This window comes from Thermobia domestica, chromosome 6 (genome assembly GCF_964235325.1).
Source record: "Thermobia domestica chromosome 6, izTheDome1.hap1.1, whole genome shotgun sequence".
NCBI classification, from domain to species: domain Eukaryota; kingdom Metazoa; phylum Arthropoda; class Insecta; order Zygentoma; family Lepismatidae; genus Thermobia; species Thermobia domestica.
This window is the reverse complement of record NC_137459.1, coordinates 116,926,709-116,952,934: the sequence shown is the minus strand read 5'-3', so window position 1 is coordinate 116,952,934 and position 26,226 is coordinate 116,926,709. Positions and strand designations below refer to the sequence as shown.

General features: G+C 35.2%; 1 protein-coding gene across 2 annotated transcripts in view; it reads right to left on the bottom strand.

The window, feature by feature from the left end:
• wap (DDB1 and CUL4 associated factor wap) overlaps window positions 1–26,226 on the bottom strand; it is a 68,029-nt gene that overhangs the window by 23,235 nt on the left and 18,568 nt on the right. For both annotated transcript variants that reach the window (XM_081761993.1, XM_081761994.1), the window contains 3 exons: window positions 15,059–15,188; window positions 13,094–13,235; window positions 5,412–5,510 (listed from right to left, as the gene is read on the bottom strand). In XM_081761993.1, the coding sequence (XP_081618119.1) occupies window positions 5,412–5,510; window positions 13,094–13,235; window positions 15,059–15,188 (371 nt within the window). The remainder of the gene's footprint in view (window positions 1–5,411; window positions 5,511–13,093; window positions 13,236–15,058; window positions 15,189–26,226) is intronic.

Here is a 26,226-nt window from a genome sequence, read left to right as displayed (position 1 = left end):
ATGCAGCTAAGCAAAGAGAGACGATGATGAGGAGAATGAATGAAAATGATGGAAAGGAAAAGGAGAACAACGAGAAAAAACACGCATATGGTGTTTGTTCATCTCCAAGACCACTTGGAGAAAGTGAGAATCAAACAGAGACCCCCCCCACGCACCATAGGTGAGCGCTGTACTCAGGGACGCTTTTCCGCTTAGGCACGTTAGGCACGTGCCTAGGGCGCAACAATTGGAGGGTAAAAAAAGAAAAAAAAAATACGCTGGTGTAGAAAACGCCATTTCCGTTCCGGTTGAACTACCTCAGCAAACTAGATCTCGGCTAATGTAAATGTGATACATATAATTTTACTTTTGTTAACTGAAAATAGAGATTTATATTACTTGACAAATAAGAATACTTAAGGACAGTTGTCTGAGGATAACTTGGGGGTGAAAACAAACTATTAATTGTACTAATGTTAGGAAAAATGCGTGTTTTCTGCTACTAACAGACAAACGCCGAGACTGTGGATTCCTTGTGCACTTTTTAATTATAATAATTTAAGAGAAATCTATAAATGCAACCTCCGTCCATTTAAAACTACTAGCTTGTCACTCAATATGATAAACTGAACATCAACATGATGAAACAATAATAAAAAGAAAGAAAACAACAATTATAATATACTTTTGATGAGTTCAATGTATTACTATTAAAAGCACACCCAATAAATTTCAATCTCCTGAAGGTAATAACTGGCAAGGTAATAACTAGGGCTCGGAAGTTGAAGACCTAAACACTGCCTAAAAAGGACCTATAAAAAGACCTAAATATATATATATATATATATATATATATATATATATATATATATATACACAGGATCTGGAAAAAAGGACGTAAAAATAAGACCCAATTTAATTATAATTACATATTTAATGGATATAATACTCAAGAAATACAAGCTTCTTGTAGGTTAATGGTCTATCCTTCCACAAACTGAAGTACAAACTAAAATAAGAAAACTTCCCCACCCTCACTCCCCTTGCTGGACGATATTGTTCTGTCTCCTTATCTGACTTGTGATTGTTGCAGATCTGGACTTATCAGTCCAGTCGTTGAAGAATGTCTTATCTTTTGAATTTTCTTTACTAAAGAAAAGATGTTTACCGGGTGGTGGTGATTCGAGTTAATGGTCAGTAAATTTATTGCCGAAAGATGAAGTGGAAAAAAAAGACGTTAAAACCTATACAAAGTTTTAAAAAGGACCAATAAACAAACAAAAAACGCCGAAAAAGGACAAATAAAATCGACCATTTTCTGGACTACAATGACCCAAAATGAACATACCGTCGCATGAGAACCAGAGGAAGGTAACTCCAATTTCGTAGGTTTATAGGCGAGAGTACAAAAATATTATTTTCTTAGAAAGATGGGTTTTTAATAAGATAGTAATTGAGCTACACTACAACAGATGATCGACAAGGATAACAGATGGCGTTGCATTCCATTTACACCAAGTGGGACTTTCAAAATTATGTCCAAACATGAAGAAAACAAAAACCGCGTTTTTAGAGTTACGTTCCTCTGGTTCTCATGTGACGATATATTATGTTAAGCCTCGTCTTCGGGCACTCGTAAAAAGAGGATTTTTCCTCAACTTCCGGGCCCTAGTAATAACTGAAGGAGGGGGTTGCTCTGGAAATAGTGGAGGGCGTAACAATTTGAAGTGCATAGGGCGCCGGGGAGGTTAAAAACGGCTCTGGCTGTACTACCAAGTCACTGCGGTCCCCAAAAGAAATGAAATAATCAGGAATTCACTCAACCAATAGAGTTTACAAAAGAGTGGAAAATCTTGTTGGTTATGTTGCTATGAACACATACACCAGCGTTTCCCAACCTTTTTCAACTTGTGACACACTACGGGTGTTACTTGAATTCTCGCGGCACACTTATTGATATTATTATTTGTAAATATAAAACACAGTGGTATTTTTCTGTGATTATTGATCTCCTTCTTACAGAGAAGAAAGCTCGATCACTGGTTTTCCCCCGTGGTAAATCGTTATGCTTATTTTCCATTCTAATTTAAAAATAGAAAACAACTGCAATGAAATATTGGACTCAGGTTTTTAAAAATACGCTTCCTTTTTGAAAACTGGATCCAACCTTCTACTAAGAAGGAAGATCACTAAATAACGAACGAACAAACAAATCTCTTTTACTTTTAAAACACAAATGTAGGTAATTTGTTGAAAAGATTGAATGACATTTTAAATTTTCAAATTACGAAATAGTCTGCAACAATAAAGAAGCAATAATGGTCATAACAATAACAAACACTTTTTTCAACATTCGAAATATACAGAATAGTAACCCGGTATAAAACTTAAAATTGTAGATTCATAGTAGATTTTTACAGTAATGTGAAACACAAATATACATTTTTTCCTACGTCTTGCAATTTGATTGCTATAACATTAATAATTTTGTTTCTATTCCTTGTGGCACATTCACGGCATACCGGTTGGGAAACGCTGACATACACAAACATAGAGAATGAGGATGAACAACAACTACAACAACTACAACAACTATTATTATTATTATTATTATTATTATTACTAATAATAATAATAATACTAAAAGGACGTAGAAAGCAGGGTAATAAGAGAGGAAAAGTTTCGGGATGATAGTCAGAAGTCTCTTATACAGCCAGATTCCAAAGTATGTCAGGATCAGAAATTAATGATTATAGAATTAATCTGAGCAAAACACACAGAGATTAATTTTGGTAAAAATATATTACACTTCTGTTACAGTTTCGACAGATTAGCTCTGTCTTCTACAGTCAAACATTACACGCTTACTTGAGTGTGTTTTACTAAGATTAATTCTATATTTGCTAAACTTACGAAGATGATTTCTGACATTAACCATAACCGCCAACATAATATCTTATATTATTTCTTTTATTTACTTCCTTTAATTATTTACAATTTGGTAATATTTTCCATTAAAATAATGTTATAGCATTATGCACAGTATAGCATAAGTATATACAATCAGTGCAAAAACAGATAAGTCCACAAATGCTGTAAGTTGTATTAAGTACAAAGTCAGATAAGTCCACAAGTTCTGAAACATAGTCCTAAAAACAAATCTAGAACTTTTTTTAGTATAAGGTGTTAAGCAATAAAAACTGAGTATAATGTGCATCAAGGAATATTAATTGACATAAAGGATAGAAAAAATCATATATTGTAGTTTCTGATTGTTGTCGAATTTTCAAACTTTCAAATTGAGTTTTCTCAAAAGTAACATTTTGTGACATCTTTTGCACACCCACCCGAGAATATATATATACAAGGGCAGATCTAAGGGGGGGGCTACGGGGCTATAGCCCCCCCTTGACGCTCACGTTTACACTGGATAAAATGAGCTTCAATTCAGCTTTACACTGGATAAAACGGCAAATTATGGTTTAGCCCCTCCCTTGATCATATCCTGGATCCGCCACTGTATATATATATATATATATATATATATATATATATATATATATATATATATATATATATATATATATATATATATATATATATATATATATATATATACCGATTACATAGAAGATGATGATGGCATTTCGGTAGGAGGTAGAATGATTAGATGCATAAGATTTGCAGACGATATGGCCCTTGTTGCAGAATCTGAAAAGAAAATCAATAAAATGTTAGAAAAAATGAGAAGGGGCTTTGAAGAATATGGGATGAAAATAAATGTTAGAAAGACAAAAGCCATGGTGATTGGAACAAAGGGGTCTGTGTCAAATATAAAAGTAGGAGGGGAGAAAATAGAACAAGTGAATAGTTTTCGATACCTGGGTAGTGTTCTTAGTAATGACATGAAATGCGAACGTGAAATAAAAGCAAGGATAGGAATGGCGAAAGAAGCCTTTAAAAGAAAGAAAAGTCTGTTTTGTGGGACCTTGAACAAAGAGTTGAGAAAAAGACTCATAAAATGCTTCGTGTGGAGTGTTGTGCTGTATGGGGCGGAAACGTGGACATTGCGTAAGGGTGACGAAAATCGACTGGAAGCCTTCGAAATGTGGGTGTGGAGAAGAATGGAAAGAGTTAGTTGGGTCGAGCGGAAAACGAATGAGAGAGTGTTAGAAATGGTGGGTGAGAAAAGAACACTTTTAGATATTATTAGGAAGAGGAAGAGAAACTGGTTGGGACATTGCCTAAGAAGAGATTGTATCATGAGGGACGTCCTAGAGGGTATGGTGGCGGGAAAGAGAGGGAGGGGGCGAAGGAGACTACAATTAATGGATGATATTAAAACAGAAAGATCATACGCGAAGACGAAAAGTTTAGCGGAGGACCGTGGAGCATGGAAGCTTCTCAGCTGCGGCAAGTGACCTGCCAATAAAGGCAGAATACCTATGATGATGATGATGACATAGTGAAAGCTTGAAAACTTCGGAAGTGTGGATATTCTTGGAATAAATAAGCGGAAGGACATAAAAATATCTCCTCAAAATAAGTTTTGCAAAATGTGACAAAAATTGTAAATACGCGAAACACATACTCAACCTGATGGACTATGCAGTCTTGTTTTAAAAGGTCAATATCACCCTTTTTTCTTTTATAGATTTTTTTTCACTTATTATATCAATTACAATAATTTAACTCATTTGAGAAAAAGAAAATAAAGCCGATGTTTTATTTCTAAAGCGTTTTACTAACATAACATAGTTATTATAGTTAATTGTCTTTAGATGAGATCATTTTTTTCAGAGCGCAGATTAAAGTACAAGTAATATACAATGTGATACACCAATTTTCAGGAAAAAAGAAAAGAAAAATAATTGAAACGAGTACCTGAATTTCTTACGTACTTCACAATTAGGAAATACTATAACTCCGAACCCCCTAATACAAAGGACAAGCCACTCACATGGTCCCTAGTTTTGGACCAGCATACATCAGGATGGCTTGAAAACTATCAAATCGTTTAAACTGTGTTACTCATATGAACATGTGCCTAGAAGCCATGGTTAATACGTTCAATATAGAAGCCAAGGAGTCATCGCCCCCTCCCTCCCCATCGTAAAAAAGTCAGATAAAACAAAAAGTGAAATTTTTGAGTTCTACGTCCCACGATTATGCCGGTTAGGCTAAAAGGAGACGGTAATAATGAGAAATGAATGAAATGGCGGAATAAAGAAAGTGGGAGGAAACGGGAGAACCCCGAGGAAACCCCCACACACGGTGTTTGTTCACCACAAAGTTCACTTGGCGAGAGCAGGGTTTGAACCCGGGACTCCATGCGCCAGAAGTGAACGCTCTACCGTGGCCCCTCACAGGAAAAAAACCTTAAAAATGTAATTTTATTTAACTATAAGACTTCTATTCTCATAAGTACTTACATTGTTAAGAACACACTCTAGCCTAGTTTCTGGTTCTCCTGCTCTCCATACACGCAAGTAGTCACCACTTGTAGCTAAAAGGTCCGGATATACTCCTTTCTGCAGGAATTGTAAGAGAAGCAATTTAAAAAACGTTAAAACAATTTTACTTTGTGCTACTACTACTAACAATAATACATAATTCTAGATACATTAGATACATTATAATACATAAAATTATTTAAGTTTCAGGCTTCAGTTGTTTTCAATTATTAACTGACAACTGCGAAGCTTTGTGTAGAACTGCATAGTGTAGTTTAAAAAAAAAAAAAAAAAAAAAAAAACTGCGATATACCTTTCAAACAGATTGCGTTTAAGTGTCTAATTGCAAGTATTTTTGCTTTATCAAGATTTTCCAATATTAATAACATTTACGAATACTTCTGACTTTCATATCCTGTTTTGTATGATTGGTATTATCTGTCAGCTCATGTCCAAACGAAGAAACTTTACATTAAAGACACACAACATTTAATTTTGTGTAACTGCAAGCAAACTTGCGAAAAGTTTATGACGGAAATATCCCGGGGAAAATTCTGAACGCAAGTTGTGTGCATTACTGTCTTATTATTATATCTACTGTTCTTTCATTACTCTAATCATAAGAAGCCTGAAACCAGGTTAATATTTGTAGTATTGGTTCATAATCAACTACTCGTATCAATTAGAAATGGTGTCTGCTACACGGATGTATGTATATTACGAATCGTTATCTACACAAAAATCGTTCGGATATAGCCAACCCTTAAAAAATTATACGTTCAGAATAGAGACATTGATAAGCTTTCACACAGACGACTCTGAAGTGTTAACTCACCTACGACAGTCCGCCCTTCCACTACTGGTCGTGTTATATGCGACCACCTGCATTTTTGACAATTGCCTGACACTGCACTTTCCACTGGAGGAGACTTCTTCGCAGGTGATCAAGGAGTATTTTTATTCCACTCCTGCTAGAACGAGTCCCGAATCTACAAACTGTCTGTTGAACACAGCGATGAATTGGCTGTGCGATTGGACGTTCGCCCTAACGCTGTTCTATATGGTTGGCGACGCTCCATACAGAGTAGGAATTTCATTGTAAATATTCGTAAAACATATTCTTGATAATACACAACACTGATTCTTACACTGCTGGCAACGCTACGTTGCTTTAATTTTTCTCCTTTAACAAAATCCAGCCACAACCATGAAACCATATGGTTAACTTCCAGTGCGATCACAAGCGAAATTGCTTCGTTCCTTTGCATCAACATATATAACCGTAGCTGCCTGACCCTTTTCATAATCGATCAGATGTATTCACGCTTCGTATAAAGTGACTTAATTTTCACCGATTTTCCGAAAGTTGGCGCTCGTATAGGATTCTGCAGTTAGTTTTCTGTTGTATAACATGACTGGCTTTCAGCGCGTGAACATTTGCCTTATGGACCACTTGCAACGCAACTTTTTGTGAATGACAAACTATGTAGTTCGTTAGAATACATGGAACAAGATGACCATAGCATGCTGTGTCGGTAGGTTCTCCGAACCCATTTACGTCTTAATTCCGCACAAAATCCGAGTGTCGGCATCGGTGATATCCATTTCGATGTGGCTTAGTCGGTGATACACAGTATGGGAGTAGTCATACTGCATAATATCGCACTATGGCATTCACAGTGAAGCGTCCAACAGCAAATCCGTGTTCATGGCACTGTTAAACTATGCTGAAACAACTGAAATGTGAATTAAAAAGTGCTACAATGTAGTATTTCTACAATTGTTTCACTTACAGCGCCATTAGACTTCACATGACACGGGTACTTTGTTAGCACATACATTATGTACTACTGCCTTAAATTTCATGCTTCTGCGCTGCAGTTGCTCTGTACCGTGGCCTTTGCACTTTGTTATATTGGAATTCATCAGTCTTTCAATAAAGACTTTTTAACGAATACCTATAATGAGTCTATTCTGACAAGCACAGAACAAATTAATCCGAACAGCAGGCCTGTGTATAAAAATATCAAATTTCCAAAGAAATAAGAAACCAATCAATTTTAGTTAATATTTATTTACTAATACATAATTCCAAGTAGCAATATATGCTTCTGTGTTCCAAAATAGTCAGCAATAAAGCTACGCATGGCCACGTGAAGTACATACCCTAGTTTTTTAATTTCCACGTGAAAAGCCATCTTGAAAATGAACTGAACAAAAATGTTTTATAACGTTTGTTTTCGTTGTTTGAACACAGTGTTTAAATAAAATTCATTTTCTAAAAGCGTATTACCCATTTTAGCACTTGGATAATAAGTACGATCTGAAAAAACAATACCTTACTTGCCTCGGAAAAAATTAAAGAAAGAAATGTACGATCAGTTCTTCGGTGTTACTGGTTATTTCAAAAAGTCAACAGACATATGATATCCTGGCCCACTGTGTCTACAAACTCAAAGCATCTCTATTTAGTAAGGCACCTAAGAGTTAATTCAATGTGGAGTCTGACCGCTGTTTATCAGTTAATCTGCACACGAGGAATATTTTTGGACCACGATTATTTCCCCATGTTACAAGGTCTAATCATTGTGTACCTTTGTATTCTATAGTGTCTTTTCCTACATTTTTGCTATCAGCAACTATTTCTCGTTTGTAGGCTAATCACACAGTTTCCGATTATCTTGGTTATCTTGGATGGATCCCTGGCTACTCTGTGATCTTCAATTCCTAGTTATCTTTTTACGCATTCATTTCCATTTTCTATTGAGAAATATGGATTCCATTCACAATTTTATTAGTATTTAGCGAAGCCAATACCATACATGTAACGATACGATATACAAATATAGAGTTTTTAAATAACTGCAATTTATAATCTCTTTCTAGAAAAAAAAATAGCACTGAAGTTCGTTTTACAAGTAAACATTTTGGTAACATACTAGCATAGCATTTGCTCACATGAGAATGAATATCCTTTAGCCCTATACAACTAATAATAATAATAATAATAATAATAATAATAATAATAATAATAATAATAATAATAATAATAATAACCGTCGTCTGTCTTCGACTCTAATTCATAGGGAAAATCGCTTTTATACAAACAACTATATCAAAGCACCGCTCGCCTACAAGCTCACTGACTACTCCAGGAATGTGTGTTTCTCCTGGTCTACAGGATCTAGTCAGTTTGAAACTCCACCAGCACACCTCACGTAACACTATCATTTTTTCTTCTTCATTGCCCATTACTTGTTGCTGAACCTTGGGATGTGGGAACTTCTTGCTTCAGAGAGTACGATTGCGTCCTTTACTTCCACGAATTCAATATCAAGGATGCAACAAAGGTGTGCAAAGGGAGAATGAGAGCTAACTACTATGAACGATAAAATGTGAAGCATTCGTCGGGGAAGCGGGATGGGGTAATATACACAAAATCGAAACATTTAACTTCATGAAGAAATCATTCAAGCCTATTCAAAGACACGTTATCACATGTTAGTTTGTTTGGAGAATTCGTCGAAGGTGCGAAATAAGAAAATAATAAATGCAAATGTTACAACGAATTATTTATATTAGCGGATTTTGTAAGTATTTGTACGCTCCTCCAAATCTTAATTGCGCATATGAATTTTTCTAAATCCCTTAAAATCTGCACTTCACCAACACGCACATTGAGTAGAAGGGGCAAAGAAACATTCGTAATACAGCTCAGTTTGCTGTTTGAAATATTCATCTACTTTGTAACCATTACTAAATGTAATGTTACCTTAAGAACAAAACAGTGCATTAACAAAGGTAGAAAACTTGTCAGTAGTTTTAGAACAGTTATCAAACATGGAAATTGAAAAGAAAAAAAAAATACAGACTGGAAAATGTTCGTTTGCTTTCACCAAATCTAAATAGTAGTCTATAGTTGACCCCATAGCCACGCACTTAAAATGTTTCTTCTTGTAGCATTTTAATGCTTTTCAACCTAGTTCGAATCCCACTAGATGACTTACAAAGAAGGTTAATTGACCCCGTTTGTTTCCGACAAGTCCTAAACATCACCATGCTAAACATGATGTTGCTACACTCTTACTCCCCTCCCCTAATCGTCCCCTTGCATCTAACAAACGGAATTTTCGGAAACATTGTTGCATGTGCCAACCTTTATTTAATAAGGAGTTTATATACCAAGTTTCATTTCCGTAACATCAGGGGCTCTTGAGATATTCTATTTATGACCTTCATTTCAAATTCCCTCTCCTTTCTTTGGGTTCCATATTTTTACCCATTGGCACAGCCTTACGGAAAAGACCCATATGTTTGTAAATGGACAAAATGCAGACCTACGAAAATTTTTCGTATCATCTTCCTTACTCCCGTTTTCCCTACTAACTTAAGTGTTTGTTGCATAGGACTTGGACATATATATGAACATACTTCATTTATGTTCATGCAAGCATTACGTGAATATCCTGCCTGAACGCATTTTCATTTTCAGAAAACGTATGTGAAAATGACGTAATAAAAACACGGCTAGAGAAAAGTGCTAACTATGATCAAAAATTTAATTCGAACTGTTCATTCGTTTTCCTGTAATGATACGGCCGGCAATGTTAATTTTACTGTACAGGAAAAAAATATATAAATTTTTCCCTTCCCCTTTAAAAGTGAAGTTTTCAGAAAGCTGAGACATACGTCTGTTTATTTTTTAATCACGTGTTTATATATCGACTTCGGTCTTCCTAATTTTATTGGGTCTTGAATTAATCTGTTTTACTTACCACTGTCGCAATTTTTTGACGCTCAGAAAGATCCTTGACTTGACACAAAAATTAAAATTTATGTTTCTGCTTGCTTTCTCTCACTAAATAGTATCTACTGTAGCTTTATTACACATAATGAAAGTTTGTTTTTATTTGTAATTTAAATTCGAATGTAATTTACTTATTCTATCGTCCCCAAAATCGAAGAATGGTGGGTAATGATTTAATAAAATTTATCTCGCAACAGTATGTTCCATCTCCTCCATTGATCTTTTATTCACAAACCGATTCAACATTGATTACTGAAGAGCAGAAATGAAGATATAGCGAGAAATGACTCTTTCCGTACGGATTTACCGTTTCAACAGTAAGTACTATCTCGACTTTTATCACTCTATTCAAGGCGAAAGCGATGCAAATCTATGCTTCCTGGTTTGAAAACCGATCATCCCTGTCACAGATAGCGAGAAGCGACTTTTTAAAATATGGATTCATTACATACCTAGCTGTAGATAAAGTAGCTGTGGCATTACCATAGCACGTCTACCACAATTCCACACAGTGAGACGACACTCAGTTATTTACAAAACCAAAACTTTTCTTTCTTTATTCAGAAAATGCCGAATGTGAGGATTTGGTTAAGTTGGAGGTGTGAAATTCAGAATATAAATTTCTAATTTAAAATAAGGGTAACGTGTTTCCGAAAGTTCAACTCCTGAGGTAGGAAGAGAGGATACTTCTATAAGTATCCAAATTTTGAGCTTTCTCGTGACTAAGTGCGTTAGTGTACGCGCCTTTGGTTTGGGAGACCCGGGTTCAATTCCCGGCGGGAGCTCAAGTGGTTCGGATTAAACGTTCAGCTGTAGGTCCACGTCTCATATAGACGCTACTGCTGACAGGGACGCTAAACTGAAAATCGAATATCCAAATTTTCTTTTCTTAGTTCAGAAACTCTCCAATGCGAGGATTCGCTTAAATTGGTGTGAAATTCGGTATATGGATTCTTCATTAAAAATAAAGAGAACACATGATTCTGCGTTTTCGAAAATACCGCTCCTAAGAGGGTTGGGGTATTATCTATAGCAGCGTTTCCCAACCTTTTTCCAACTTGCGGCACATTACGGGTGTTACTTGGTTTCTCGCGGCACACTTATAGATATTATTATTTGTAAATATGAAACACAGTGGTATTTTTTTCTGTGATTATTGTAAATCATTATGCTTATTTTTCATTCTAATTTAAAAATAGAGAACAATTGCAATGAAATATTGGACTCAGGTTTTTAAAAATACGCTTTCTTTTTAAAAACTGTATCCAACTTTTTACTAAGAAGGAAGATCATTAAATAACGAACGAACAAACAAATCTCTTTTACTTTTAAAACACAAATGTAGGTAATTTGTCGAAAGGATTGAATATTATTTTAAATTTTCAAGTTACGAAATAGTCTGCAATAATAAAGAAGCAATAATGGTCATAACAATGATAACTATTTATTTTTCAACCTGGTATGAAACTTAAAATTGTAGATTCATAGTAATGTGAAATACAAATATACATTTTTCCCTACGTTTTGCAACTTGACTGCTATAAAATTAATAATTTTGTTTCGATTCCTCGCGGCACACCAGCAGCCCATTCACGGCACACCGGTTAGGAAACGCTGATCTATAACATTTAGATTTCTCTTTCTTTATTCAAAAGTGACTAATGTGAGCAATCGATTGATTTCGTAGTCTAAAATTTGGTCGTCTTTCAGAAAGTTTCGAAAATTCCGCTTTTTGCAAGGGAAACAAAGAGTGACAAATTGTATAATGTTCAAATTGCCGGTATTATATTTATTTCATCTTATTCTTCCAGTGGGAAGAAATAAACTGTAGGGAAAGAGTGGAGAACTTAGTAAAAATAATTTAGTTGGATTCGAACGAGGTACAAAGCACTAAAATCCAACAAAAACTAACACAACTAAACGCGTATGACTACGGAGACAACTATAAAACAACTCTTCATTTGTGTCTAGAGCGAACGAATGTTTCTGTAGCCTGCATTGTTTTTAATTTTCATGGTTGAAGAGTAACTGTTTTAAAACTACAAATAAGTTTCCTGCCTTTGCTAAGAACTATTTTTTTTTTCTGAAAATAACATCGCATTAAGTAACGAACATTAAGTAACGAACGAGGTGAATATTTCAAACAGCAAACTGGGAGCTGTGTTCGGAAAGTTCTGTCATATAGCAATGAATAACTCTATGGTTTCATTTGGCTCTCAAAGCGGTGTTACCAAAGTGCAGTTTTTAAGGAACCTAGAAAAATTCACATACGCAATTAAGATTTGGAGAAGTGTACAATTACTGGTCAATTGTGGTATATCAAATATGTTATATGAAGTAAAAGATATGTTTGAGTTAAATTGATGCTCTCGAGACTTGGCAACGTCGATAAGAGAGATTCCATCGTAGTTACACAGTAAATAAAGAAATAAAATATGCTCAGAACTAATAAATACATTTTCTGCCCTATTATACAGTCTTCTCTTTCGCATCTTATTATTATAGGATTTCAACACAGTAGATACTTAAAACGTATATAAACTCACACACACACACATATATATATACAAAATGCATTTCCACCTCTGTAACATCTACGAATCTTACCGTTCCTGTTCATGCTTACCTTACACTTAATGTTCATTGGAGATGACTTCATTACGTCACAACAAAGGCTTTCGGATTTTGCTAATGACTCTTAATTATAACCACATTTTGAACTCTTAAATCTACCTTCGTTAAAAATCGACAGTAAAATTACATGTTACACGTATAAATGAAACTGTTCATAACATTCAAATAAGATCCATACATACGGTCTTGTACACAACCGTCTCTAACAAGCTGTACTTACGTTATCCGGAATCCACATAATTTTAGTAGTGGGGTATGGATGGTCAAATGTACTCTTCGGACTGAATTCAGAAGTGTCTTCATCTAGAGAGACAATCTGTACTTTATTATTGTATTCCTCAACAAAACTCCCCAAGGCCAACCTAAGAGTAAAAAGACAAAGTTCCTTTACACAAGTTTTAACATTTATGTAACATCTAGAAAGTTTCTTGAAAGTAATTAAAACAAGAGTGTATTACTTTAAATTTGTGAATTAGGATTTCACAGTCTCTTATCAGCAACCTATGTGATACGTGGACCTACAATTTAACAAGGAATCCAAACCACTACTACTCCCTCCGTCTCTCGCAATACACACGAGAACCTAACCATTTTGAGATGAAAGTGCTGTCGTAGTAATGTGTAATTGCTATCAAGAGATTAAATCAATAATACATATAGCTGAGAATGCAATTACCTACCTACCTTCTGAACTTTCCCTAAAGACTAACGAGTAGAGCTGTTTTCATGATATATAGTTTCAGAAGTTCAAAGGCTCAATCTCTTTTTCTCATCGCCACAAAACAACATCTAAATGATGCCAATCCTCCGCTGGTGCAACCTATAACGGATCCTTCGACGTTGTCCGAAACTTCCCGAAAAAACCTTTGGATGATAATGTGTACTTCATTGTGAGTATGAAAGTTTCTTAGAAAATAGTCACGCGACTTTCCAAGATCATTTTGACCTAATACAGAGAGTAATATTGACCGCTTATCTTGTTAAATTGTCACTTGTCTTTATTAGGAACCTTCTTTTCCTTTTCTTCAATACTAAGATGTGTCGTTTAACTTTCACAGAATAAAACAAGCCAATGTATGAAAATCCACGACCTGCTCACCTACACACACAGCTGTAAAAATTAAGGTACTCCCTAAAACATTACAGAACATACAATGAAAGCTCCATTCGCTACCATACGAGCGGTCATAATATATTCCTGATTATGTAATTTCTTTTGTGGCCACGGCAGGTCATTGATAAACTGCTACCTCCGGTGCGTGAGGTCACTCGCTCGATCCCAGCTCCAGTCAAATGAGATTTGTGGTAGACAAACGTCGTGTGCGTAGGTTTTTATGGAGTCTTCCTCCCACCATTATCATCCATCTCAACATAGTTTCTCATAGTCTCAGTGCATAATTGTGGAACGTTAGAAAAGCGGCCATCACACTGAGTTAGGTGACATATTGCAGCACCTAGAGTATGGCGGCAGTGGAGTACACAACTGTACAATACAGCCCACATCAACACATGTTGCTGATGAGTACGTGGCAGGAATCTTCCAAAATATCATTAGGAATTTGTTCTTCGAAATACTTTTCAGGATCCTTGTCGTGTTCAACATGACAATAGGACATCCATTGAAACCTTGTGCCACGCATAAACTTTTTTTTCTTTTTTTCTGGATCATTACGTATTCTTTAAAGCAACGTCAATGCCTTCGACGCAATTTCTCAACAAACGCAGACTTCGATATTCGTAAGCTGATCTTTGATGGACACTTTCAACTCCGACTTTATTATTTAAAAGTTACACAATCAGTTTTCTTAGTCGCGAGTAGTAAAACTAAATACCGTATGCATGTATCCAGAGTATACTGACACTACCAAACTATGAAGCCATTATGATAGCAATTACGGGAAAATTTTTCGAAATCAATCATACTGTAAACCTGCTTCTCAATGAACACGAGTAACTCGAGTTTCTGTCCATCTCAGTAACTGGAACAGTTTTCCTTAAGCCTAACATGTTTCTCTCTAAACTCTTGTTGATATTCAAAATTTGTGAGGACGACAAAATCTATTTACTCTTTATTCACTATCATTTTTAATGACGTAACTGTTAAATAAGGAGTAACAGATTATTTACAATATTGCATATTGATATTACACGTAGCAAAATAAAACCAGGAACAGAACTCGCATACCTGAATCTCTTATCTGGTCGAACAGACCAATTCATACTGTACAGAGGCCATGGTGCCTCATACTTGTATATTTCCTTTCGCTTTGGCGCTGCTCCGTGAACAGCCATTGCCAGAGCCCTTGGTAATGGTTCTGAAAAATAATAAAATATATTCATTAATGTAATAAACTTTCCTTAAAAGGGTATTTGTTTGGCTTTTCCATTGGGATTCTTGCTAGAGTGTAAGATACCATTTATCAAAAAGACTATGTATGCACCAACAAACAAAACAACTAAAGATATCCGAAGTTACTGGATTTTTAAATGACAAAACTCTTCGTTTCCCAAATAAGCAACCTGAACAGTTATTGAATCAAGTGGTGTGAGAGTAACTTTCTTACTTAGTAATGACACAAATTATAACTCAATTATGATGGAGGTAACCAACAATATTATTTGTAAATTTGCTTTAAGTGCAATATTTACATGCAATGTGTACCTGGTTAACAATAAAAACAGCAACATGTTTCATTCTTCCACACAACACAAAAATTTTGAGGTGCTAAGTGCACTAGTATTCTTTACAGTGTTGCAACTTAGAACTTAATGCCTGAAGTAGGATACGAACAACCTTATTGAAAACCAACTGGCCGCCCTTAGTATATATACACACAGAAATGGTTATCAAAATAATGGAAACACCTGAAGAAAATGCAATTTACCAGATTAGTATCAAGTGGGGCCACCGTTAATCTACAGAACAACTCTGGTCGTGGAATGAATGCCATCATGGAAAGTTCCACCAAATGAAGAAAGAGCAAGTTTACACGAAGAAATCAATTGGAAAATCGCTTATGTCTAAACCAGATTCGGTGTCCTCGACAGAAATTCAAAATACATTATATAAATCTGATGAATTTATTACTAAAAAATACTGAATTTTTAAACGTATTTTTGCTTTCTTCTTCTAAAATATCAAGAAATTAACAAAATTACTATGTAATGGTATTTATAATACAATACTGAGCTGAATGGTGAACGTACACAGTGAATAGTGTTTTAACACAACAAACGTTAATAATACTATTTTATTTTCACTACCCTGTTATACAATTCAGCAATACACTTATGTGCTGGGTGGTTGCCAGTAGGTGTCTATTCAAATTTCAACGTTCATCAAACGGAGAAGTTTTAGGTTACTAACACTGTGCAAACGCAAAGTCAACGCGTACAAATTTCTCTTTGCTCAGTTCAAATATAGTTACTATTATTTCACAGCTGTTTGTTCTTACAAAAAATAATTCTCTAAAATATGGAAGCGTAAAGGAAAATTTTCATTGCTGGGTGATATTTACATAAATCAAGTACGAAATACTTCTTATAAATGAAATCATTTTAAGATCCTGAACATTCCGACCTTTTATTAGAATTAAGGTGAGAGGACTCATCAGAACATATTACGGAATTCCAATCATCATTGGGTCACTTTGCATGTTCTCCGCTTCATTTTCTTCGCGATAAAGCGTTGTTGACGGTGATCAGCGGTTTGTAAATTGCAACCTGACCATGATGCAACTCGCCTCAAACTGTAATTGTCGCAATAGGCTGCTGCAGTGCTTATTTGAGTTTCGTGGGTGGAGGGAGGGCGGTGGCTCAGTGGTAGAGTGTTTATCTTTGGTGCCTGGAGTCTTTGGTTCAATCCCAGCTCGCGCCAAGTGAGCTTTGTGGTGGACAAACACCGTGCGCGTGGGTTTTCTTGGGGTTCACCTGTTTCCTACCACTTTTTAATTCCATCATTTCATTCATTTCTCATCATCACCGTCTCCTTTAGCCTAGCTGGCATAAACGTGGGACGTAAAACTTAAAGAATCCATTTTTTTTTTTAAATTTTTTGAGTTTCGTGGTCATTTTTGACGCATTTGTTGTATGGTCTTGGTGACAACCATCTTCAATGCTTGGGGATCCTCTTATTGATTCTTCTCTTGAGTTCACTAATACCCATCGCCAGTGTTGATTTTACATTAGTTATGTGGGCCGTCACCACCTTGTGCACTTTTACTCGCAACATATATAACACATTGGCTACGTTTTATATTTGTACCAATTAATCGCACACCTTGAATTTGGCGTCTTTGAAACTCAGCAAATTCTCACCCCGATTTTGCATCAGCGCCATCCTCCCGCTTTAACCCGCCTCCATTCTTTCCAGCCCGACGTACTACAGAGGATCACCTAACACATCACTAACAACGACCAGGAGCTGAATACGCATTCCCAATGTTGCAGCCGAATTCCCAATCAGCTGTTTCAATTATTTCGATAACCATTTGTATATTTACACGTATCTCTACTCTGGATGTACGTTTCGAAAAGCAGGTTCCGAATAAAAGCTCGAATAATAATAATAATAATAAATTAGTCTTTGATTTTCAAAACCTTATGTAAGTAGAGATGCGTAAACTTGAAATATAGTTGTCAGGTAATTTTGAAAAATATAGTCGAATCGACCAGATGAGCTGCTGTTCTAGTTTTGATTATTTGTAAATCTCACGTTTCTCAGCCAACAGAGAACATCATTTCAAATTTATTTTGCCGAAATAAAATAATTAAATAAAAATAAAAAAAAATAAAAGCTTGTCATTTTTCGTACTAACCAATATTTCAAACAAATATTGTTTAAATACAGAGCAAACAGAGAAGATAGCGTTGCTATAGCAAAAGCAAGAAAATGTCTGAATTTTTATGCAATAGTGGAACCAATAGAGTGCAATAGCTGTAACGCACTGTATGTCTTTACAATTTAAAGATGATCTTCAACGTATCATGCGAAGAACAACACCAACTTTGGAAACGTGAAGTTTTCATAATGTGTAACAAACGACCTTAACAGAAACTAAAAACTAGAGGAAAACATTTCCCAAGTGGAAAATTATATTTTTGTTTAGAAGACTTATGAAAGAAAATTCCTTAATACGAATGAATACAAATGATGCTCTTATTATAAGAAAGAAGACGTTACCGCTACACGAAAAATCAGAGAATAATTTTAAGAGCCACCATAATTTCGCAGAAATACAATACACAAAACCGAAAGTAAGAACAGCCTACAATAACGTTTAAACGTTATTACAAACAAAAGAATAAGAAAGAAAAACACAGAGAGAGATATAATGGATTATTATTAACATTACAAGCAAGAACACGCGAGACAACTGACATTAGTGGTACAGAATTAAATAGCTTGATGTCCATTTTAGCGAAACTGTTTCGGCGCAATGTTCAAACTCGGATCTGTAAGGATGTCTCACTGTAGAATCTCTAGCTCCGGTAATTTAATCACTTCGTCCTAAACACCTTAGTGTTGTTATTACGTGAAGCAACATTACCTCACGTGTTTTACAAGAAAATATAGCTGTAAAATGAAAATAAATAAACAAATTTACTTTGAGACATTAGTTTTTAATATTATTATTATTATTTCACTATGGAATGCGGTTTGATTAACTGGAGGGAGAGAATAATTTCAAGAATTCCCATTCAATGAAATTAAGTAAAAGCTCAATTCGGCTTCTACAATACACCTCTTCTCCGTAGCCGAATAAGACAAAGTTACTTTTCTCTGAGTTATCAATTAGCGACAGGAAAGCCAATGTTAATCACATCTAACTTCGAAATGCTTTTTAAAGATGCAAAAGGAATGGATTTATAATTACTAAACAGACATTTTGGAAAAAGCTGTCAACGCGCATTAAAAGAAACCGATGAAGTATAAATTATCTAAAATGCAGAATATGGGCTAACGAACACAGGAGAAATATGAGTCAATTATACAAAAAGTGCACTAATGACATACTACAGAAAGAAGAAATCTTAATCCTATGCAACAAAAATAATATCGCGTAGAATTTGTTTTGTTTCCTCAAATAAACGCTTCCACTTCGAAGAGTATAAATAGCTATCAAAGATTTGTCACCACCTGTATTACATTTGTGAAGAGCCATTATTCGTCAATAAAACCATGCCATAACATTTTTGTTGAATCTTGAACCAATTAATCACTTCAAAAGAAAAACGAAACCACTATACTGTATATTCAGTCCATTATTTTTCGATCCTTATGTAATAACAAGGAAAAAAAAATACCAATTTGCTAATAAATCACGTACTTTTTTAATTCCTTTACTAATTAAAACTGTGTGAATTGCTAGGTAAATAACGCTCAAAATATTAAATCGCATAAAATATTAAAATATCAAATTTAAAGATAATAATGGTATTTCAGTCTGCTTTTTCCGTTGATTATAACTTGACCATCAATAAGAAACATAATGACTGTATATTAAAATAAGTGTTGTCTTATCATAAAAAATAAATAAATAAATGCACAATAAAAATCATAAAATAGACGATTATGCGATTTTCCACAAGACGATCCAGTTATTGGTACTTAAAAGAAATTTGTACTTGAGTCAAACTGTCAATTCTCTCAGTAGCAATTACTACTACTCTTTCGTTGCTATATAGGGATATGCCATTAATTCGTATCAAATCATTCACTCAGCTCTCGTATTGCACACGTAGCTTAATTCGTATTTTTAGCTTTGTATTAAGAGTCTTAAATAAAAGCACAGCATTAAATTGTATGTACCAAACTTTATTACAGTAGTTTAAGCTTCCAAAGCTGTCCGGAAGTGATCTGTTTAGACCAGAAGTCGATTTTTTTTTTTTTTTTTCAGGTGGAAAGTGGAAAAGTTTAATCCAGATTTCGAAATGAGAGGAAGGAAATAAAACTTTCGTTCATTATTTTCCCCGTTTCTTTCTAAAATGCCTCCGTTCCCTGAAAAAAGGCGTTGAAGATATAATGGGAAAAATCTTAATATATAGGACGTCATGCCTCACCCCTCTAAACTGGAAGGTCCTGAATATTACCTTAACTGAGAGACTTTTAAAATTTAGAAACTGAACAGAAGAAACCTATTCAGTCTGAAAGTTGAATTTTTAAAATGGAATGTATTAATTACTGATTCAGATTTTGAATATATTCAAGAAAACAAGAATGTTTTGTTTCAATCACTTTTACGAAAAAGATTCCCTTGAACTTTAAATGAAGTCGAAAGTGTGAGAGAAAAATTTGAGACAAGTTTTTCTAAGAGTGGGAAGAGCTAAAAATTTAAGCTTTTTATTTTCCTGAAGCAAAAATTATATTCCATTTTAAAAATTAGTTTTCTAGTTTGTTGCAGAAACTAAACATTTTACCAGTTGATAAAGGTCTCAGGAACTAGAACACCTGTATCTTTTTTGGCTTGTCTTCGTTTTCACTGCCATGATTTTCTTGTTCATTTCTTCCCTCTCTATGGTTATGCTGTCTATCATCTACGCCACATTGTGTTTGAAGATATTCTGCCAATCTTTGTATGTAGTGCTTCTATTTCTTCAGTTTGTTTTCCCATTTCTTTCACCTGTATGTTTGGTTGGCTTCTTCCTTGGTTCTCTCTATTTTTGATAATTACTTCCTGGTTTTACTCCCCAGCATTTTATTTGGCCAAGTTCTTTTTTTATTATTACGATGTTCTTATATCGCGAAGAGTACAAAATTTTCACATCGCGACGTCCATCAATATACTTGAACTTCACCAGATGGAAAAAAAACACAAACTGATCACATTTTAATAGACAGAAGAAGACAGTCTAGCATAATTGATGTTCGATCATTCACAGGAGCTGACTGTGACAATGATCACTTCCTGGTAGCAGCGATAATAAGTGAGATTATCGTTGAATGAAGAAAATATTCAAACATCTAAAAAAATTAATGAAATGAGAGGAGAGCCAGGTGAGAAGGTAATACCAAATTGAACAGTCGAATAGATTTTCGGTGATACTTAATTACACTGTCGAATAGGTTTTCGATTATAGAAGGTTTGGAGTGTATTAGTTTCAGGATACTTGGATTATTTCAGCAGAAAAAAAAATGGGGCATGCGGAAATACATAGGGACAAATTATGGCTCGATCAGAAATGCACTGAACTAGCAGAGAAGAAAAAGAGGCAAAACTGCGATGGACACAAAATACCAACGATATAACTACACGAAATTTCGTTGACATTAGGTGGGAAAACTCTAAAACTTTTAGAGCAAAGAAACACGATTTTTTGAAAGCTAAAATTAATGAACTTCAAAAAGAAAACATTCGGTACATGTATAAGGGAATCAACGAATTTAAGGAAGGTTATTAAACTTTGCGCTTATATATTAAAGGAAGCAGACGAAACAATTCTCACTGATAAAGACAGCATTTCGAGTAGACGGAAATATTTTTTTGACGATTTACTTAAGACGCAAACAAAAACTAATGTTCGTGGAGGAAGTGAAATTTACAGTCATGTCCAAAATTATTGTCGCATATCTATAAATATGTTATTGTAAGAATATAATTTGATAACGAATTCCCCGGTATTTCTTATAATGTTAGTATGTGTATAATCAGCAAAGACATGTATGTGGCAAATTTCATGTCAAAAGAGCAGTAAATAAGAACAATAAAACAAAAACAAAACTTCCTTGTCCATTTAGCAACATTTTGTTTTACTCATTCTAATTTTCGTATTTATAATTATTTTCATATAAAATTTCCCACAAATATCCCTGCAAAATTACCCTGCAAAATCAAAAGTACCCTGCAAAATCATTATCAAATTATATTCTTACAAGAAGAAGTTATATATATGCGACAATCATTTTGGACATGAGTGTACATACACAGCAGAACCGTATATTCCAGAGCCTAACCGAACAGAAGTAGAAATCGCTATAAAGAAATTAAAGGAACACAGATCTCCGGATGTAGACGAAATTCCGGCTGAGTTAATTTTAGCTGGAGATGAAAAAGCATGGAACAAAATGCACAAACTCATTCTCCTTATCTGGAACAAGGAGGAATTGCCACAAGAGTGGAAAGAACCAATCATTGTTTCAATTCACACACACAAAGAAAGAAAAAAGTGACAAAACTGATTGTAAAAATTACCGAAGCATTTCTCTTCTGTCAACATCCTATAAAATCCTAACACACATTCTATTAGCAAGACTGACCCCATACTTCGATGAAATTATTACTTGGAGATTATCAGTGCAGATTTAGATGAAATCGACCAACAATCGACCAGATATTTACCATTACACAAATAAACGAAAAGAAATGGAAATACAATATTCCGGTACATCAACTATTTACTGATTTTAGAAAGGCCTACGGCGGGAAACATTGTACAACATTCTTACAGAATTTGGAATACCGAAAAAGCTAGTTAGATAAATTAAGATGTGTTTAAATGAATTCCAAAGTAAAGTCCGAGTAGGAAAATTCTTGTCCACAAGCTTTCACGTCAAGAATGGCCTGAAACAAGGAGATGCGTTGGCGACATTATTATTCAACTTTGTTCTAGAGTACGCTATAAGAAAAATCACAGTCAGCAACCAGAGTCTTGAGCTGAATGGTATTTACCAGGTTATGGCGTGTGCTGCTGATGTAAATCTGATAAGGGATGATAGGAGAATAAAACAAAGAAATGCAAAGGTCTTATTAAACGCTTGCAGGGACGTGGTTTGGAAGAAAATGCACAGAAAACTAAATATATGGAAGTTTGCCGGGATCGTAATACTGCAAATTGTGGATGCGTCAAAATATCGAAGAGCTGCGAAACAGGATCGCCTACTCTGAGGGAAGAATGCAGACTGAAAGTATTTGTGAATAAAATCCTGAGACTAATATTCGGGCCCAAGAAGAACGGGAATGGTGGAAACTTCATAACGAGGAAATGCATAATTCACACCGTTCACCAAACATTGTTAGGGTCATCAAATCTAGGAAGCTCAGGTGGGCAGGTCATGTAGCCAGAATGGAAGGAAGTAGGAACGCTGTCCACGTTCCAACTGGAAATCCAATCGGAAAACGACCATTAGGAAGACCAAGGCGCAGATGGGAGGACAATATTAAGATAGATCTCGCAGAAACAGCAATACAAAGTAGAAACTAGATTCAAGTGGCTAAGGGCAGAAGTCAATGTAGAGCTTTTGTGAACGCAGCATTGAACCTCCGGGTTCCATAGGCCATAGTTAGTTGGTTCGATGTTCTTACATTCATTAACCCAGTTTCTACTTTCTTGGCCTTTATTTGTTGTCGCTGGTAATACTCGCTACTTGTTTTTAATGGTAAATCTATCCTTTCCTATCTTTCTTCTGTTGTAAGCCATTTTTTGTATTATTTTATCTCTCGTTTACGTAAATTTTCTTTATTTCGTACGTTTTCGTGTTCCACTCTTCTTATTTATTTATTTATTGAAGTACAAGGCTTATTACGTACTATCTCTTTTTATTTTAACTAAGAAGTGGTCAGAGTCGTACTTATAAACTCCGTATGCTCTTACATATATTATGGATGTTGAGTGTATTTGATTTGCAATGATATGATCTGTTTGATATACTAGATTATTGTTTATGGAGTTCCATGTTCCTAAATGTATTCGCTTGTGCAGGAACCAGGTGCTTTTTTTTTTTTACCGTCATTCTATTTTTTTTTTCTTTCTTTTTTTTTTTAAGTAGTAGTACATCTTGATTTTCTTATTGGAGAATCCATTTCCCAATACCTTGGTTGCTTCTTTATATCCTATTTTCGTATTATTGATTATTCAGTCATGTCTGGCCACATTTCCACATGTTTTTCCTAGCATATCATAAAATATTTCTTTGTTCTTTTCTGTAGAAGAATGGATTGATTGTGGTTACTCGTATATTTATAACTTTCCAGTTAACTCATAGGGCGCATATTCGTTCATCTACTGGTTTAAATTGTATATTTATTTCTAATTTCCTTCTGTACTATGCATTGTCCGCGTGCAAAGCCTTTTCCGCATTGTCCGCTTGCCATTGTAGAAAAACGTGTATATTTTCTTATCCTAAGACATCTTATTTTCTTGTCTTGCAGTGATGTCTATTTCGTGCCTATTACTTATCTTGCTAATTTTTTTTTTTTTTTTTTTTTTTTTTTAAATATAGATATTAATACAGTATTTACATTCCACGTTGCCAGTGTTATGTCCATTTTATTCCTCCTGCCATCTTCTATCCATAAGAACAATTTAATCTAACAATTTGAACTTTTACAGGACAGAGTTGTTAGTCCTGCATCTAACACCAACCTGGAGGATCAGAAAGTTTTCCTTAGCCTTCGTAGATCCCTCTACTAATTACACTGCACCAGTACTGACTTGGGTCCACCCCGAATTTCTCCGTACGTGTTATATCTACAGGCGTTCCCCTATCCACCACCTGAGAGGGAGCCTGGGAGAGTTCAGCTTTTCCGTCACTCTAATTTTCCATCACATTTTCGATCTTATCTTGGGGCAAAGATTGTACTTCAGAAAAAAAAAAAAAAACTTTAGAATGAAAGCTTATTTTGCTTTATATATCTTTCAAATCTGGATCAAAAACTGTCACTTCCAATCTAAGGAATTCGATCTAGACAGACCACTTAAGTTTGGTTTAGGAATTTCAAAATACAACAATTAAATTTAGCACTAGTAATTTTATATGTTGTGCTTTGTTTTAAGACGCTTTGTTCAATATGAGCTGAGTTACAAGAATGGTACAAAACATCAGCCTCATCCTGTTTATCTCATGCATAAACCCTTTATAACAAAAACGTAACGGTACTGTGTATTTAATAAATACCAAGAGAAAGTGTGCTGCTAACTTCGCGCCAATACCAAATGATCAGTGTCATCAACTTAGTCCACAAGTGTATAATTTTAAGATCACTATATGTCAAATTAATGCATACTATAAACCTACAAGTAAAATGTACACACACACGACCATAAAATATAATTCAGTTTTGATAACTAATACCGATATAGCATTACTAACATCCAATATTAAAAGACTTCTACAATAATAATTTTCTCTGCCTATTTTCTCTATGAATATTACAATTTACTAGTTTCCGCATCCGAAGCATGATTAAAACCATTTGCAAAGCGCGTTATGTCTAATTTGTTTTTCTAACGGCTACCTTCAACACAATTCATGATTCACTTATGTCTTTTCTTATTACTAAATACACTAGTCGAAATGTATTTAACATCCAGTATGAATTCATGGTTCTGTCCAACAATAATGTGATGGCAGGAGGTAGTGATCCTAACACGGCGCCCAGGGGAATTTCCGAATGTATTATCAGGGTTCTCAAAAATCATGGTTCTCACCTAATAGCAAGTGTACCATCTAGATGGGCCACATTAGCCTGTCGGGGTGGTAGCCTATCATATAGATGTTCAGTGGCTATCTTGGATACGATATTTTACGCTCGCTATAGATAATAGCACAGCTTGGCAGTAGGCGTTGCCAGTCTGGCTAGCTGTCACGGCAGCTACCAGGTTTAGGAAATAGATTTCTGGGCTTTCGGCATCTATGACCATGTTAGCCAGACACGTGTGAGGGATGACATCCCTCGGCGAACACACTGTCCCGAAAATCAGGGAGTAGAAAAGGAATGGGGAAGGAAGGAAGAGGCCTGAAACCATTGTGTTAGGTAAAATCCCGGCATTTCTCTGGTGTGAAGGAGGGAAACCTCACTGAGGATGGTTGACCTGAAATAGATATTACACTTTTTCGACCGAGTGTCCCCTCCGGGAAACGAACCCGGGACCGCTCGCACCAAAGGCGAGAGCGTTAGCGACTACGCTACACGGGGCATTTACCGGGTGAAGATAGAACGTACATCAAGCTGTGCACTCTGGGTTGCCTGACGGTATGACGCGCGAATTTCTGCTGAAAGATAGTCTGCGTTATTCTGCTGAAGTTACACAAAGTATCTACATACAGTCGAAGGATAGCATCGATGATGTCATAAGTGTACTCATACTGACATAAATGAAAAACAGAAGTGATCGGGATATACAACTTATTGTTCCCGTATCAAAATGCCAGGAGTGGATACTGTATAGCGAGTGCGAGCATAATTTGGATTTTCTCGCTCATTAACACGTTTACAGACACTTACATGGCCGTTATTGTGCCCAAGACAGAAACAACTATCATCACTGAATATAACCGTTCCCCTTTCCCCTTTTTGCCTTTGCGCTGGTCTCTCCCAATAATAAGACGTTCTCGGCGATAAGGTGTCAGGGGTA